General features: G+C 34.0%; 1 protein-coding gene across 1 annotated transcript; it reads right to left on the reverse strand.

Moving 5' to 3' along the window:
* Positions 1-6,919: 6,919 nt before the first annotated feature.
* LOC145106450 (glutamate receptor 2.2-like) lies at positions 6,920-9,311 on the reverse strand. Its single transcript, XM_079043422.1, has 4 exons — positions 9,027-9,311; positions 8,746-8,822; positions 8,045-8,271; positions 6,920-7,827 (listed from the first exon to the last, which is right to left on the reverse strand). Exons 1-4 carry the CDS (start codon positions 9,309-9,311, stop codon positions 6,920-6,922), a joined length of 1,497 nt encoding a protein of 498 aa, XP_078899548.1.
* Between the last annotated feature and the right edge of the window lie 9,679 nt (positions 9,312-18,990).

Consider the following 18,990-nt stretch of genomic DNA (forward strand, 5'->3'; position numbering starts at 1 on the left):
CAGTGGCTTGGAATGTGGTGAGGTCTATTTGTAGAACTGGTGTTGCGCCGGTATACTGGTTATTTCCACATGATGGCATGATTCTTGTTGTATGGTATGAAATGGGTTTGTAAGTAACTATGGTCATTGTTAGTTGTATTCCACACACACACACACACACACACACATATATATATATATATATATATATATATATATATATATATATATATATATATGTATATATATATATATATATATATATATATATACGGTGAGTTCAATAGAGAACCATAATTAACAAGGAACCAAGGAACCAATCGTGAGCGTCGGAAATCATAATGATCAACGTCCAAAGAAATAGATGTACACTTTTATATTGGACATACACACGCCGGATTATACAAAAAAATTCACTTCCTTACCAAAAAAACCCACCTCTTTTTTTCGTTTAAAATTTTTTTTAGGCCGAATTTTTTATCAAAAAAAAACCGAATATACCGTTGTTCTCGATTTTTCGTCCTCTTTTCATAGAGATCCATGTTGATATATAAAAAAAGATTTTTTTTCGAAAAAGACTCACTTCATTTTGTTATTTTTTTCAATATTTAAGTTTATTTTTATCAAAAAAAACAAATTATACCAGAAATATTAATTTTTTGTACTTTATTAATAAACATCAACACCGACTAAAAAAAAACCTCGAACAGTGTAGATTCACACTGTGAATCTAAACTATAAATATTTCAATTTGCAACATTCACAATGTGAAAAAGCTTGATCAGTTCAGATTCACATTGTGAATCTGACTTACTATTATGCACACTATGAATCTATATGCACACTATGAATCTGAGAAGGTTCAAAAAAAAAAACACGATCAGTAGAGATTCACAATGTGAATCTAAACTGTAAATATTTCAATTTTTAATATTCACAATGTGAAAAAACTCGATCAGTTCAGAGTCACACTGTGAATTTGACTTACTATTATGCACACTGTGAATCTGAGAAGGTTCACAATGTGAATCTGAACAGGTTCACAATATGAATATGAACAGGTTCACAATGTGAATCTGAACTGAAATATCGTTTTTTTACATGAATATGAATCTATGTTTAAAAAGTACAAGAGAGCATGAATTTTGATAAATTTATTAATTTTTTTCTATTAAAAAATAGACATTAACTTTTCAACAAAGAAAATGAAGTGAGTTTTTTTCGAAAAAAAAAAGTTTGTTTTTTATATATCATCATGGATCTCTTTGGAAAGAGGACGAAAAATCGTGAACAATGGTACACTCGGTTTTTTTTCGATAAAAAACATGGCCTAAAAAAAATTTAAACAAAAAAAAGAAAGTCGGTTTTGTTATAATCCGGTGCATGTACGTCCATTGTAAAAGTCTACAACCCTTCCTTTTGCCGTTGATCGTTTTAAATTTCGACGCTTTGGATTGGTTCCTTGGTTCCTTGATTAATAATGGTTCTCTATTGAACTTTTCCATATATATATATATATATATATATATATATATATATATATATATATATATATATATATATATATATATATATATATATATATATATTATGATTTACTATATGATTCCAATATTTTGACCAACATCCTCGTGATGTACTTATGGTAGTAAGTATTGGTACGTATTGTACAAATGTTAGTTTACCAAAATAGTAAATAGACGCCAAAATCTTAAGTTGGTTCGGGTTTCATGGGTTTTGGGAGGGTGTATCTCGCTTGATTTACTACTACTATTTTTGATGAAAGATGCAGTAAGTCCACCACTTAGTATGAGTAGTATGGTCACTAACTCAGTAGGCTATACTAGTCTATCATATACTAAAATGATACACAAGGTGCCCTTCCATCTCACACATCCAACGAGTGGCTTCCTTCGTTTCCTGTTCCGTTATGACTGCCCTAGTTTCAGCGGCTATCTTATTCTCTATCCATCTGTTGGTTGTCGCGTTAGGGTAGTAGGGGTCACCGTGGTGGAATCCGGTCATGTTGTCTGTGCGAGAATGGAGGTACATAAACAATCTAGGTGAGGTTCTATAGTATCATAAAATACTCTTATAGTATTTTAAACTTGGTGTTTGATTCTTAGAGTTTCTTGGTATATAGGGTTGGTAAGTTTTAGACTCGTTGTTCACCACGATCATTCCCAAACACATGTTAGTCATATCTCGCATAAATATAGTTGATCAGGCTATATTTATCCCAGATATGATTACATAACTGTCTAGGCTTAACTGCAACATCCAACTTATCTAAACACTGTTATATGGTTTTTATTACGACATTATTCTTAGTGTGTTCCTCCAGAAAATCCAATATTTTCTTTTAAATGTAATGTAGTCTTAAATTTTCCAAGACTGGATTGTATAAGTATTTTTGTACTTTAAAGTGGTATAATGTAGTCTTATATCTTCATAAAACCATTTGAATTCATGTTTCTAGAATTCTAAACTGTATTGTACTAGAAAATAATGTACTGTAATTGTATCTGTGTAAAACCCTTTGAATGTATCTTGCTAGAAATGTAAATTTTATTGTACTGGAAAATAGTGTAATGTAGTTTTATATAAATAAAACCATTTGAATGTATGTATGTATTCGTAAACAAAACATATTGTTAATACCCCTTGTGAGTTATTATAACCATACTTAGCGACTGTTGGCCTGTTACGACGTTCTCCAGGTGTCAGAATGTTACGACATTTGTCACCCTAGACCTGCCGGTCTAACTGTAGCTAACAGTTTACGTGCGGAATTGTCAGTCCCGTATAGATCTATACACAAGTGTCACTCTCTCCCTCCAGGAGACTTTGGTTATAATACAAGACTTTTGTTGGTACTTAGGTAAGTACTTGAAGACGTGTCTCACAAAACCATATTGATTGTTTACGTGTAGTATGATGAAAATTCCCTTTTTCTTGTAGTTGTATGTATTACCCTTTTATAGTGGTTACAGTGTGTATAAAATAATTATCATATACTTTAAAATAATTATCATACACAGTTTACGTGCGGGTATAAAATAATTATACTTTAAAATAATTATCATATATTGTATCTTGAAAAGGTAGAATAGTGTGTATGTCTCATAAACTATACCTATTATAGTTTATAAAATTGTTTCACAGAAATGATGAATCCTCTGTATGATATTATCAATTTATCATGATAATAAAATAAAATGGAATAATAATTATATATATGTTTATATAATAATACCCTTTTTCTCAACATATTACAAAAGGGTTAACGTCTTATAAACTATATTTATATAGTTTATTTATTAAGATCCATTTGTACCCGTCTCATATATATATATATATATATATATATATATATATATATATATATATATATATATTGTAAGAAAACCGTAGCGTATTTGTACGAAAACCTTGTATGTATACGTTCCTGACACTACTAGAAAAACAACCTTTTACGACGCACAATGCGTGTCGTAAAACGCTCAGACGACGAGCAAATGCGTGTCAATAAAGGCCCTGTCATAACGAGAGACGACACGCTTTTGCGCGTCGTCTATTTACGACGCGCATTTACGACGCACATTTATGACACGCATTTACGACGCGCAGTTATGACACGCAATGCGTATCATGGAAGGCCCTGTCATAAAGGAAGACGATACGCATTTGCATGTCGTAACCTTACGACGCGCGCGTTTATGACATGCAATGCGTATCAAAGAAGCCCCTGTCAAGAAAGGCCATGTCATAAATGATGATGACACAGCTTTTTGCGTATCGTAATTTTAAATGTTTTAAAAAAATATTATTTATAGATTTACTAATTTTCAAATTAAATTTGCATTTAATGTCTCATAATATAAAATAAAATATCATATACAAAAAATACAATCCATTACATAAAATTTAATGTCATACAAATAATCGTTCCATGGAAAGATAAAATAAATCAATAGAAGTTGTAACAAAAATTTTCAAACTAATAGTTCTAATAACCTAATGTGTGCCTCACTGTAAACAAGATTTGTGCTGATTTTTTTAAATGTGTGCCTGACTTGTCTCCACTCTTCCTTAGTAACACCACTCAAGGACTCTAAATCTATGAATTTGCTCACAGTATTTATATTGTCTGCAAAAAAACATAACTACAAAATAAGTGTTGTCTAGGATCAACAATGTTGCCAAACTAGTAAGCATAATACAAGTACAAATATAAAATACAACAAAAAGTTGAATAATTTTACAAAACATTCATTCAAGCTGTTATAAAGAATAATGACTTTACCTGACCAGTAGCATCTATTGTTGAAGATGCAACAGGAAGCATAGGATTTGTATAGTCCCTGAATAACTATAAAGCTTATTAGGTTAGAGGCAAACCCATCAATCATTTTTGTACAAAAGTAAAGTGCATTGACAATATTTGTACAAAAGAGTAGAGTACATTCTCTTTCCTATAATTTGCTAATAACATTTGTATCAAAATTGGTACATTCACTTAACCCTTAAATCAAGTTTCAAACAAACAATGTGTAGGTTCAGAACATAAATACATTATTATTACTTTTAAAAAGTAAAGTGCATTGACCATATTTGTACAAAAGAGTAGAGTACATTCTCTTTCCTGTAATTTGCTAATAACAATATTTAACCCATACTCATTTTCTCATCAATCAACTTTATATAATCAAAATCTACAAAAAAGAAACCTCAATCAATCATTTTATTTCTAAATTATTTATCAAATCAAAATGATATTTGTTCTCAAACAGTCATCTCACCGGTTTCGGTCTTAACTGCTCGAGAATACCTGCACGCAAGCAGAACTTTGTAACCATGATGGCTTAAAAAAAGTTGAAAGAACTTACCAATTACTCCTCATGTTCTTGAAATCCTTCTTGATTGAGTCTGTTAACAGCAACTACAATGCCAGTTCCTGGATTTGAAGTTACAATATGAAATCACATCACATTCTGTAAGCGAATTAAATAACCTAAAATAACAATAAATATAAAAACAAATTATTTAAAACTTAATATTTATAAATAGTTTTCCATACGAAAAGTTGTTTTTACACTCAGCCTTATCTTACTGACTTCCATCTTGGCAATCACTTAACTGGTGAATGGGTATTCAGTCTGTGAATCGATCATATAACAGTTAATGTCATCAATGAGATTGTGTTGATGGTAGGGGCAATTTCGATATTTTCATAAAATCTAACAGGTAAAGCCAGTTATTATAAAATTATAGTTTTTTCCAGTGGAGGGTACCAAGTCTTGACAACATCTGAACTCAGTTCAATCTGCAAATTAATATTTTAAAAATTATAGAATTTATATAAACATATATAAAACATATATAGGATTAAAAATGTGATTTAAGAAGTAACTTACAGAAGTGGGATCTGATTTGATCCAGATCTTCATCCAGTGGGAGATAATTTGTTATCTAAGATGAACATGAAACAAAATTTAAACTATGGAGATAACAGCTTATTAGTAATGAAATTATTTCAATAAAAGGATAATATGAAATGACATAATACCTCATCACGAATATGTGTTCGAGCACGGAAGGTTAACCTTTCATGAATATCTGCTAAAATTCTGTCCAATGTAGGCCGAATTCCAGCCAAAGATTCACTTCTTCTTCTTAGTTGTTCTCCTATCACTTCTATTTTGAGAATATCCACAAGTTCACAAAGAACATCAAGATTTGTTTCATGGATTAACTTTCGTCTCAGTGTATCATACAAGAAAGTACATCTGTAAACACAAAAGCAGCATTTCAATTTTCAACAAATACACATTAAAGATATATAAAAGAATTCCATTTATAACTTACAGTGGATCTACCAAAGGAGCCATACTTGTTATATCCTCTGAAGTTGATGGGAAGAAATGGTCAAACAGTTGGTGCTCCAGTTGGCAAACTTGTCAAAGTGATTACAATACAAATAGAATTTTTATACTCTTTTTATACTATTTTTATTCACATACATAAAAGAAAAAACATTATAAATTACCTGGATGACATAAATTAGATACATGCATCAAGTATGCACATCTGGATCTGGTTAAAGAAGGTAAAGTCTCCTTTTTGGAATATTCTGAAATCCTTTGAGATACTATGCCTTTTACCTGGATGACATAAAGAAGATGAATAATTACAATCACATCATATAGTGAAAAATTCTAAAAAAAGATTAAAAAAGTGAAAGCTCACCAAAGATAGGCGTTGTTCACAGTATATTCTGTGACATTCTGGAAGAATTTGAACATACTCTTTCCTTGAAGATCTTCTTTCGATTTCTTCAAGTACTGGTTTAAGCTGTGCATATATGGCTAATATTAGGTTTATTTATTAATGGAGTTAAAGGGATCATCATATAATGTTTTTTCCGATGTATCAGGCTCTGTTTTTCTTTTGTTACTGTTCAATTGCCATAGTCTTGATACAGGCTTGTGAAAAGCCAATAGATTATAATGTTTTTTCCGATGCATGGAATAAAGAATAATGGGTTCAAAAAGATGCATACCCCAGTATAGACTCTATATATAAGCTCGTTGTAATTTATTATTCTATCTTCTCCCGTAAATGGGATGAACTGAAAGGATATGTCGCGACCTAATCCTTTGAATGCAGTTCGGAATACGTCTGCACAAAACCCTGAAACGACTGTGGAATTAGTTTCAGCATCGTATTTCACTTGAAAAACTCTCCCCACTCCAAATTTTGGTGGAATGGCAATTCTGAGGATTTTGCTACTCGCTTGTAGCATCCTATGTGTTGGATTAGTTGTGATACCACCTTTAGGCCAGATGATGGCTTCCAGACCCTCATCAGAAACTGAATTATTCAAACTACCAATAGTTTTGGTGAAACCAGCATCCGGTGTCCAAAAACCAACCCTCTTTTAACCTTTATCTATCACATTTACTATTTCCATGACTTGTGCATCATTAATCTTCCCATTCCTAAGTTGGAAAGCACCACCTAAACCATGAAATGAGATGCTTAACATCTCATTCAGCAGAAGTGTTGTACCCTTTTGGCTTTGAGTCAAGTCACTTGCAATTGTATCCACATATTTTCTCTTCAGTTGTTCAAATTGCTCTACAGCCATTGCTAGAGCTGAAACTGCATCGTACACCCAAAGAGCATAACTGTTTATCTCCTGGAGCTTCACCATCACGTGATTTTTCCTTCTCCGTCTGTAAGTGAAATTGTGAAGATCTCTTGATTGTGGAACGTATAATTTAAAACCTACTGCCCCTTGCATAGACTCAATAACTTCATCGTCCAGCAAATTCAGAAACTTCATAGTCTTACCGATGATAATCCATTTATATCCTTCATCCATCATTCCTAGATGCTTTGCATTCACCAAAAGGTGGGATGCAATAGAAGGGGAAGCATGCATGATAAATATTTTTGTTTGCATGGTTGAAAGCCTGTGAAGCTCTTCCTGGAGTAGTTCATTGCTCCAAGAGGTTGAAATTAGGCTCCTATGTGTTACCAGTATGCTCTTTGTTTGGAGAGTATTTGTCATATCTCTTCCACTATCACTATCCTCACAGATAAGGATAACTTCCTTCCGTCTAAAGGATTCAGCCATTGCAGCAATCCCTTTAAATTGAGTGGTTTCATTTTCATCTTGTGTAACTTGAAGGAAATAAGGATGCTTGTTGCAAGAGAGACATGGTGAAAGTGAAAGAATAGGCACTCTAGCTTTGTCTCCCAAAACCGCCAGGAACTTTGCTTCAGCTGTTGACTCTAAACCTATGATTGCTTGCACTTTCGGCTTTTCCAAAAGATCAAGAGCTGATGGGCAAAAAAGACAATCATAAACAAATGAATTAAAACAATGAAAAAATATCCAAAGAAAACATCTTTATTGAAATTAAACATGTTGTGAAAGACGTGAATGACAAGTACACGCCTTTCATGTGTTGTATGCTTTTTGGTATTTACTTCTTATCTTGTTACATGATGTGTTCCAAATGAAGTCTAAGATAGTTAACTACATTGTAAGACTTACCAGCAGAGAGAGCATGTAGTGGGTCTCCATGGGTATCCCTATGGTGAAGAATTATCCTTGTTTGGAAGTGAGGGTTGACCATGTAAAACTCAGACACTGCCATGGTGATGCAGCTATGAATAGTCCTTCCAACCCCTGAATATGGATATGATGATCCCATATATAGAATCACTCCCACTGGGGTCTCCTTGTAGGCTAAATTAATCTTCTTGAGCTTTTGTATACATCTGCAAGCAGAGCAACATCAACATTAAAGATGAAAGGTGTGTTCTCTCCCTGCTACTTATCTTTATTATTGAATGGTAAAAAATGCTCATACATTTAACAAGTTCTTTGTTTCCACCAGCCATGTCTTTTGATTTTCTGCTCAAACGAAAATTCAAACATGAGAAATTCATAACCAAGAGTAAATAGAGAGAATGTAAATAGAGATAATGATATGAACGCCAAACAAAAACCATCGATTTTCAAATTTTGTTCTGTTAAGTTTTGAGTTTAATGATTCCTACTATTAGCCGATGATGACTCCACTGATGATTAAAAGAAACCCAAAACCATAACCAAAACTCATTCCAGCTACCCACATTGAAGGTGTAGATGGTAGTAATATGGTTGGGAAGATTGCTACAGAAGTGAAGATGAATACTGCTAACACTGGTTTGCTGAAAGTTTTGGGTTTCCCAATTCAAAATAGGGATAACCTCCTGAAATATGTGAGAAACAGAGGGATTGAAGTTATAGAAGTTGGAATAATTTCAGAAATCCAGTTGGATCGTTCCTGAATTATGCATATAAATCAAGGAAACAGTCGAGAATATCATTAAGATTAGGAATTAGGGTTCTTTCTGGAGAGGCGAGTTAGGGTTACTTTGAGGAAATTGGGGAAATTAGGGTTAATGAGTGATTTGCACATCAACGGTAAGAAAAAAAGAGGAATTTGCAGATAAAATAATGAAATTCGGATAAATGCAGATCGACATACCTTAATCATTAAAAAAGGTCTGATCCATAGAAAGAAACAAACCCCCACAACAGCCAAGAAGATAAACACAAGAACAAGCTTCGACCACCACCAAAGAGAGCACCAAAAGCCGCCACCAACACTACTCGATGGTGAGGAAGAAGAAGGCAGTGAACAACAACCGCCGCCACCGCGGCTATTACCACCGCCCAACCCCTCCGGTTCCTTCAAAATTACGTAATCATCCTTGGGATCTTCAATCACGATCTTCAAAAGGGTGACTACATCTGCTTCCTCGTACGTCATAACAATAACAAATTCAGATCAAATCGTAATCAATTTGACAGAAACAACCCTAAAATTGGAAGTTCTGCAAGTAGCCATTAAAACTGGTAGGATTAAATTGTGAATTATCGGATAGAGATGGAGGAATCAGAAAACAAAACAATCAAATCCAAAAGAACAGCTTAAAAGATCAGGGAAACAAACATCGATTCAAAGAAAGAGATAAGTATTTCAGATTATTGGGAAAGTTAAAAGAGATCTTTGAAGGTAGACATATGAGAAGACTCCGAGACATGTTGGATTCGAAAATGTAGTATCCGAGACATGTTGCCTTGACAGACGTCGACGACCGGGAATGGTAAGCAACGATGGTTGAAGTGCGAGGGAAGAAGCAGGCGGCAGTCAATGTTGGAAGGGGAGAGGAAGAGCGTCGATAATTAGGGCAAGAGGGAAAGGAGAAAAAAGGAAGGCGGGGTTTTTAATTTTTTAGGATTTCATTTCCCCCCTGCAATTAAAGGATGGAACGCGCGTTTCCATTAAAATTTATAAAGCGACACCCTCAGACGACACACATTTTATTATAGGCGCCCTCCGTGTTTTTTTTTAGACACTAATTTAAGTGCACGCAAAAATGCGCGTCCTAATTCCTTAAAATTTATAGAGAGATGACATTATTTTTAGGTCACACACTTTTGCGTATCATAAATCAATGTGTATCATAAATTGCGTGTCGTAAAATGTTGTTTTTCTAGTAGTGTGAATTTAGAGGTAACGATATTTCATGTATTTTAGCATTTTCGCATAAAATATAGAAAGCATATATATATATATATATATATATATATATATATATATATATATATATATATATATATATGTATGTATATATATTATGTAGCCTAAGAAGGACAATCTCAAAGAAAAGAACCAAGACTGGAAAGAGCTGGAGACTTGGAGATTGAAGCATGCATAAAGAAGAAAAGATAGAAGAAGAATATGCATAATGAGGATTCCACAATGCGGTTAACTATGGTCCACGCCATGGCAATATTTGTGATGACTTTTTGCATACGCGTTTTAAGTGGATTCTATGGCGTGGCAAGCATATGGCCACGACGTGGAGGATAGTTTTTGGCAAATTTAAGTACATATAATAAGGTAAAAAAGAAGAGAGTTATGCTGAGATTTTCGAGAGAAAGCAAGCAAAAACCTTTGACAAACCCTTAGAGATCATATTTCGATTAGAGAAAGAGTATTAGAGAGATTGGAGTAAAGATATACAATTAATCATTCGGTTTGCATAAGTTTTATCATGTTTGATCTAGCTTACTCTTTGACTAGGTGTCTTTCTGTTGTAATTATGGGCTAATAACCCTTTACTTTCGTTTAGATTAGATGAACCCTAATACTATGTGTTAATTATTTCTTTTATGGATTAATGAAGTTAAATTTAGCTTATTTTTGATAGATCGTAATCTTAGCATGTTAAAAGTTCCTATCTTTATTACTTTGACTCAAGTTTGTGCAATGAAGTGGACATTGATTACATAAACTTTTTCTTCTTAGTTGTTTATGATCAATAAATTACTAGAGCTAGAGGTTGATCATACCCTAGTATAAGTGGTAGATTTAGTTTCTTAATTGTGTTAAAAATCAATATTTAATCATAATAATTGCTTGATTGTTTATCTTGATCATGGATAGATAATTCTGAGATTTATTCATTTATAGCCCAAATAGATCTTAAAATTAATTTAGTGTTTATGGTTAAAGTTCATAAATTGATATATGTTAGTCTAATCATGATAATTAGTAAGTTTTAATTTGGTATCCAACATATATTAATCCATTGTTTGAAATTAACCATAGGAAAAAAGGGAGAATCGAAGCTAAACGAAAGTATCTTTATCTCTTGATTAAAAATCATTCTTAGTTGTTTGCTTCAGTTTTAAAGTTTTTAGTAATTAATTTAAGTTAATATGAACTTGCAAAATTAGATAAAACTCCCAATTTTTTAGTTGGTTTCTTAGTTTAACTTTTAGCTTTTCTTTTCTTAATTAGAACTTCGTTCCCTATGATCGACTTCTTACTTACTCTACTTTACTACTATGTGACTAGGTACACTTCGTATTTGTCTTTTTGTAGAGTCGAATAATTAGGATTATAAATTTTAAATTTCTTTTAGTGAATATATAAAACACATCATATATTTGGCGCCATTGTCGGGGAACCGTTTATTTTAGTTAATTTTTTATTGTTGTTACTTAATTGATCCTTTTATGGGGTTAAATCCGCAAAAAGTTTTTTTTTCTAATAGTTTTTATTTTCTTAAATTCGATTTGACACTGCATGGGCATTATTTTGCCACGGCCTGGAAACCGATGTCTCGTATTTTTGTTGATTACATTTTTATTTTTTTTACGTGTGTTTTTTTGTTTTCTTTCAGTAGTAGTACATGACCATGGGATCATCCTTCAAAATTGTGCCACCTTTCAACGACCCAAAATTCGAGTTCCATAAGAAAAAGGACAAAAATAAAGGTGAATCGAGTAGTAGTTTCAAAGTCGATGAGGTGTCAACTGTGACAACCCGGAATTTCTATCTTGTAAAGCCATTCAATCCAATCAAATGTCAGACTTGTTTCTGCTACCTTTTAGCATTGTTAAGGGTCTGTTTAAGTGTTCTAAGCCTAGTACATTCAAGGATTGTGTGTAGGGAAGTGTTAGATGAAGTTCATTGAGTTGCAATCGAGCCGAAAACTCCATCACAAGGATTTTACGGCCACAAACTAGAGTTTACGGCCGTAAACTCTTGGCAGCTGTGAACCCCTCTCCTTAAGTATGAATTTCCTTCATTATTCCCTTGTTGCTCACATCTTCAAGTCAACAAAAATTATTCTCTCTCAGGTATCATCAAGAACACTTCCATTTCTCTTCAAAGTTGTAAGTGATTCTTTCATTATTAGTTGATATCCTTCTTGATCTAGTAAAACGCTTTGATTTCATCCATGAATTCAACTCTTTTGGGTTAGATCTTCAAATCATCATCTTTTCACCAAGAACACACACTTGTTCTTGGGTCGTAAACACCCTAAAGACCTTCAAAGTGTGAGTATCTTGTGACAACCCGAAATTTTCATTTGTATAAACTCCGCAGTCAAGCACTTCAAATAATAGTCAAATTCATCCCAGTACATTCTTGGCCGGTTTTAAGTTCGTTTGGGTGTTTTATTTTAATTTTTCGTCAAACGAACAAATAAATGGAAGTATCTGTTAGGAGTGTTGTGTAGCAAATAAACAATTAACACCTTAACTAGGTGTTTACGGCCAAACAAGCGGTGTTTGGGCCGTAAACTCCCTTTGACCATGAACTCATGCATATAGCATGAGTTTACCCTTCATTCTTTCACTTTTCACTTCCTAACTCAAGAACACCCAAGATTCCCTCTCAAGTATCATATCACATTTCTTCAAATCCTTCAAAAATGTAAGTATTTCCTTCCTTGGTTCGTGCATATAACACTTTATCTAGTGTTTATACTCGATTTCATCCATGGAAATCTCCTCTTTTCTTAGATCTTCAAGTGTTCATCAAAACACCAAGAACACCAAGAACACACACTAGTGTTTTTGGCCCTTAAACACTCTTACAAGCTTCCTATAAGTAAGTACACTTCTCCTATCTAGTTATTTTGCTTAGGATACTTGTAAAAACATGGAAAAACATCAAGAACACTTAGGTTTACGGTCAAGGGATATCCTTGAACCGTAAACACCACCAAGTGGTGTTTTGATGCCCCTAACACCTTCCATGGCTTGTATAAAGGACTAGAACCTTGCATGCATGAACTAGAAACCCCAAAACACGAAAATGTAGAAGTGACCAAGAGTTTACGGTCGTAAACTCATGGGTTTACGACCGTAAACTCCCAAGGAGTGGTCCAAGGACCGTAAACTCCAAAGAAAGGCCATTTCGAGCCCTAGTCACTTCCTAAGCCTTGGATTCAAGTCTAGCTTACTTCCTTGTGTGGTATAAGACCTTAGAACACCCAATGGTACCATTACCATGAGTTTACGACCGTAAACTCATGGGGGAAATGGTCCAAGACCCGTAAACCCATATGGTGCTACCATATGGGGAGTAAACTCCAATGTGAGGCCATACTCTCCTTAGATGCAACCCTTTAGTACTCCTAGCACTTGAAACAAAGTGTTTCCATGTATTAGGGTGTCTTTACTTGCTAAATTAGTTGTTAATTGACTAATTAGATACATAAATGTATCATTACATGTTCAATAGCATCCGCGTGTGTGTTCAAGTCCTCACTTGACACTTAGCATCCTATACCATCCGTCCATCCGAATCACCAGCTACAGGTGAGTTCATACCCCTTAATTAACCTTTTAAATGATTTTAAATGCTTTTATGGGGGGGGGGGGAATACAAGTTGAACTGATAAGTTATTATATTAATCACATGTGATTAATAACTGTCTAGCAAATAGATTTTTGCATGTTAAACCGTTCTATTCAGCTAAAGGTTTTCAAATCTTGTTTTCAAATCTCTTTTGAAAATACTAAAATCTCTTTTTAATTTATTAAACTTTTATCAAAGTCTTTTAGACTTAAATTCCTTGTTTAATTCATGTCTATATAGATATAGTTATATAAGTAGGGTTTGAAGGACTTAGGACTGATAACCCGCTTTATTTCCTGTTCCTTGTTTGGTTGTGGACTTAGAGCATCCGGTTATTTGTCCGAGTGTCGTTGAAGTCCTAGTTATATATTATGTATATCTGGTTAGATATTAAAACTCTTATTCCAGTTCAACACCTTTGGGTAGCAAAGGCACCTAGATAACCTCTCAAGTAAACTATAATAGGTATAGTTTAGAAACCAACCACAACTTTCATGAAGGAGAACTTAATTATATCTATATCCTAAAAACTTGTACTTTTAGTAAAAAGAAAGGTTTATAGAAATCAAAACACGAGATACATCCTCATGACGCGAATTTCACCGTCGTCAAGTTGGTAACTAGAGTCTCCTGGAGGGAGAGCGGGCATTGTGTGTATAGATCTATACGGGACAGACCATCCCACATCCTGACTGCTAGCTACAGTCCCGGCCGACCAAGCCAAGGGGTGACAAATGTCACATTCATTTCGACGCCAGCAGGTCGTCGTGTTTACATCCGTCAATCAGTATGGTTACGAGTATCTTTACATTTACCTTATAATTCATGGCTTTAAGGTAATAAGTATTATCACGGTATTTTCTACATATGAAACCATCATAATATATTTTCCTAGTTATACACTAGGCCACATTTTAAACCTTTAAACTAACCTACTTAGGATTAAAGGTTACTTTAGATTCCCCGAGGTGTATTGTCCATTTAATACCACCTGGCGTCTGTATTTTATTACTTTAGACTCCCCGAGGTGTATTGTCCATTTAATACCACCTGTAGTCTGTATTTTATTACTTTAGACTCCCCGAGGTGTATTGTCCATTTAATACCACCTGGAGTCTGTATTTTACTACTTTAGACTCCCCGAGGTGTATTGTCCATTTAATACCACCTGGAGTCTATATTTTACTACTTTAGACTCATCCGAGGTGTATTGTCCATTTAATACTACCTGGAGTTGTATTTTATTACTTTATAAACAGCAACGTCATTGTTGAAGTAAAGCATCATTTTCCCTATTACTTTTACTTATGATCTTTTCACATATTTATTAAAGTATAAACTATATTTTGATAATGATAGTAACTTTTGGGGGAAAATACTCCTTAAACAATAAAATAGTCGGGTCTTGGTAGAAGACTGGTTTTAGTAGAGAAACTCATTCGTTTAAACATAAAACATTCGGGTCTTGGTAGAAGACTACTTTTTATACTATTAGGAAATATATGATTTTCTGGAAGGAATTCTAATACTCTGTAAACTCAAATCACCATCATCTAATGAGAATATTATGAAGAAAACATGTATTTATATCAATGTCATTAAAACACTTATGAACTCACCAACATTAAAATGCTGATACTCGCTTTCAAAATAACTTGTATTCGCAGGTCGTCAGTAGACAGGCACACTCCGGGAGCTTTTGTGAAGACAGCCTTGTACCGAGCTGCATCTTATGTTATCTTCTATATTTACTTCTGATGTTGTTGCTAAATGTAACCTATGTAAAATTTTTACTATTAATGCAATGGTTGTTGTACTTGATTTACTATACTGCATATGTTGTGATACTTGACATGACGTCCTCCACCCCAGAACGTTTCCGTCGTTCTGGTTTTGGGGTGTGACATATCTCTTCTATCATCTAGTTATCCATAAGAAACACTTGATTCCTAGCCATGAAACAAACAGTTAGTGCATGATCTTCAAGATTTTACGGCCGTAACCTCTTTCTTTGGCCGTAAACCCTTCATAAGATCATAATTTTGGCCGCGAACCTTCTTAAGACCAACATTAGGACCGCAAACACATCATAGAATCAAGTTGGGCCGTGAACACATCATGTGTTCTTGGCCAAAAACTCTTCTTTGGCCGTAAACACACTTGGTGTGGCCGTGAACTCCCTTAAATCAATCATGTGTGATTGATACACTCCATTGTGAGTGATTCCTAGTCCCTAGGGGTGTTTCCAATACATGATTAGTTGTTATACACTAATTGTATGCCTATATATATGATTTTATGTCTAATAGGATCAATTTGTGCTTCGGGACTCCTTTTGTGATCTCAAGCATCCTATATCTATCTTCCATTCGAATCACTCACTACAGGTGAGTTCATACCCCTAACTTATCTTTTAATGATTTTAAATGCATTTATGGGGGGAATACAAGTAGAAAACAATATAGTTATAACATCAATCACATGTTATTTATAACTATCAAACAAAAGGATTTATTATACTTCAAAACTGTATTATCAAACAAATTGTTTCAAATCATTTTATAAACCGACATCAAGTCATCAATAACCATTCAAATGGTTAAAACTCTTTTATATAATAAAACTCTTTATCGTTTTACAAAACTCTTTTAAACTTATATATTGTCAAAATCATGTCTATATAGATGTAGTTATATAAATAAGGTTGAAAGGGCTTAGGACTGATAACTCGCTTTATTTTCTATTCCTTGTTTGGTTGTGGACTTAAGGTATCGGTTGTTTGTCCGAGTGCCGTTTAAATCTTAGCTATATATTATGTATATGTATGTAGATATAAAAGTACTTACAATTAGTTCAACACCTTTGGGTAGCAAAGGTGTACAAACATGAACAGTTATTCAATTACAGAGCTTACTAGTAAACTATAATAGGTATAGTTTAGGAGAATAATACTTACTATTTCTAGAACAATGAAACTTACAAGAGTCAGTTCATACATGAGTCAGTTCAAACATACAAATAACAAGAACATAAAGGAACATACGATAACAAGAATAGAAAGAAACATACAATAATAAGAACAGAAAGGAACATACGATAACAAGAACAGAAAGGAACATACATCCTTTTACAAGAACTAGATAACATTAATGTGAAACTACTTCACGGCTTAGAAATATACTTGTTAGGTCGCGTTTTGTAACCAGAGTCTCCTGGAGGGAGAGCGGGCATTGTGTGTATAGATCTATACGGGACTGGCAAGCCCGCATCCCGACTGTTCGCTACAGTTTGGCCGGCAGGCCAAGGGGTGACAAATGTCACATCAGTTTCGACGCCAACAGGTCGTCGTGTTAAACACTTGTCAATCAGTATGGTTATAACCACATCACATTTTAATCTTAATTAAACAAATTGGTTTTAAGGTAGTTAGTGTTTCAGTAGTTACTAATTACAACATTACTGTACACTTTCATTTTCCCATTACATTCATATAGTGATCTTCTCACATAAAAGGTAATGTAAACTATTTTCTGGTAATAATAGTTATATATTTGGGAAAACACTCACTTTTACAAAAGAACAAACATACAGAACAGTCGGGTCTTGGTAGAAGACTACTCTCCATTTTAGTAGAAAATATAGGATTTTCTAGGAAGTATACAAACTTTACATCAAACATTTACAAACTTTACATCAAACATTTACAAACTTTACATCAAACCTTTACAAACTTTACATCAAACACTTACAAACATTTTCTTCAAACGTATACAAACATTTGACACTAAAATACTTATGAACTCACTAGATTAAATGCTGATCTATGCTTTCAAAATAACTTGTATTCTCAAGTCACCAGTAGACAGGTACACTGGACCAGGTTTTGAGAAGACGGAGCATGTTCAAGACTCGTCTTTTATTTTGATATATATATTTTTGGTGTCATACAAATACATTTAGAACACTCTTGTATTAAATTATATTATTAATGCAATGGATGATGTTGTTGTTTGTTTTACTATTGTGCATTGTTATGATACTGAACATGATGTCCTCCGCCGTTCTGGTTTGGGGGTGTGACAGATTGGTATCAGAGCTTTGTTTATAGTGAATTAAGTATATCAACGCATAAAAGATATACAACTATAAACACAACGGGATTAAAATACTCTGACCAAGAGTTTATACTTTTTAATTAATAAAATATTTAACTAAAGTATACATACATGCATTCATACTAAAATCAGTGTCATACCAGAACAGAACAAAAGTAGTGCGGTTGTTAGACAACACAAGTAGGCTTGGGGACATATAATCAGATCTGGGAGTGATATAGCCTAATCAACTATATCTTTCCGAGAAGTGATTAGCATGTGCCTAGGAATGGTTGTGGTGTTACAAAAAGTCTAAAAACTTACCAACACTACTACAATGAGAACTTTAGAACAGAACATAAACTTAAAATACTATAGGAGTATTTTGTGTTACTATAAATTACTTATTTGAGAACTAAAAGGTCTTTATTAGTAGGTCAATATTTGCGGAGTGGATACGCTAAGGTTATATGTGACTAAGGTGTCATAGACTTAGAATCTGTGATCTTTGCTTTACTTCATGTTCCTTGTTTAGTTGTGGACTTAGAGTAAGGGTCACTTATTCGAAGGTGTATTCTGTTTTGGTTACATATGACTGGTATGCACTACGCAAGTATTGAAGTAACTGGTAAGGATCATCCTATAATTATATTAAGTAGTACGTCTATTAACTATCTCTTTTATCCCTATTCTTGTATAGATAACATTGCTGGATTCCATCTCCCCGGCGACCCGTACTTTCCCAACCAAGGAAATGATGAATGGCTCGATGCAGAGCCAGAAGAGAATCATGCAATTCCTTTAGATGACGACTTCGTAGAAAACTTCCCAGAGGATTCTGACTTCGAGCCAGAAGTCAATGATTTACCCCTAGTGGCTCAAATCCCAAATCCTAACCCTCGTTCGGCTTTTCAAAGCCCGACGCCTTAGTGGGCTGAGAACTTGGGTAGGTGGAGTCGTGAGCAGGGCCAACCCTTACCCTAAAACGGAGACCGAACCTTCTACAATCTGAATGAGGGAGGCTCAGCAGATAGAATTCTTCCCATCTTAGTTCGCCGTGTGGCTCGCAATGTTGAGCTTGGAACGACAACCATTCAACAAACTGTGGAGCTAGATGCAGATACAAACGCCAACACGGATAGTATTCGCAATATTGACGTTGCTCATGGGAGAGCTATGAGAGACAATGA

Source organism: Lactuca virosa, chromosome 4 (assembly GCF_052849685.1).
Source record: "Lactuca virosa cultivar CGN04683 chromosome 4, Lactuca_virosa_CGN04683_v6, whole genome shotgun sequence".
NCBI lineage: Eukaryota > Viridiplantae > Streptophyta > Magnoliopsida > Asterales > Asteraceae > Lactuca > Lactuca virosa.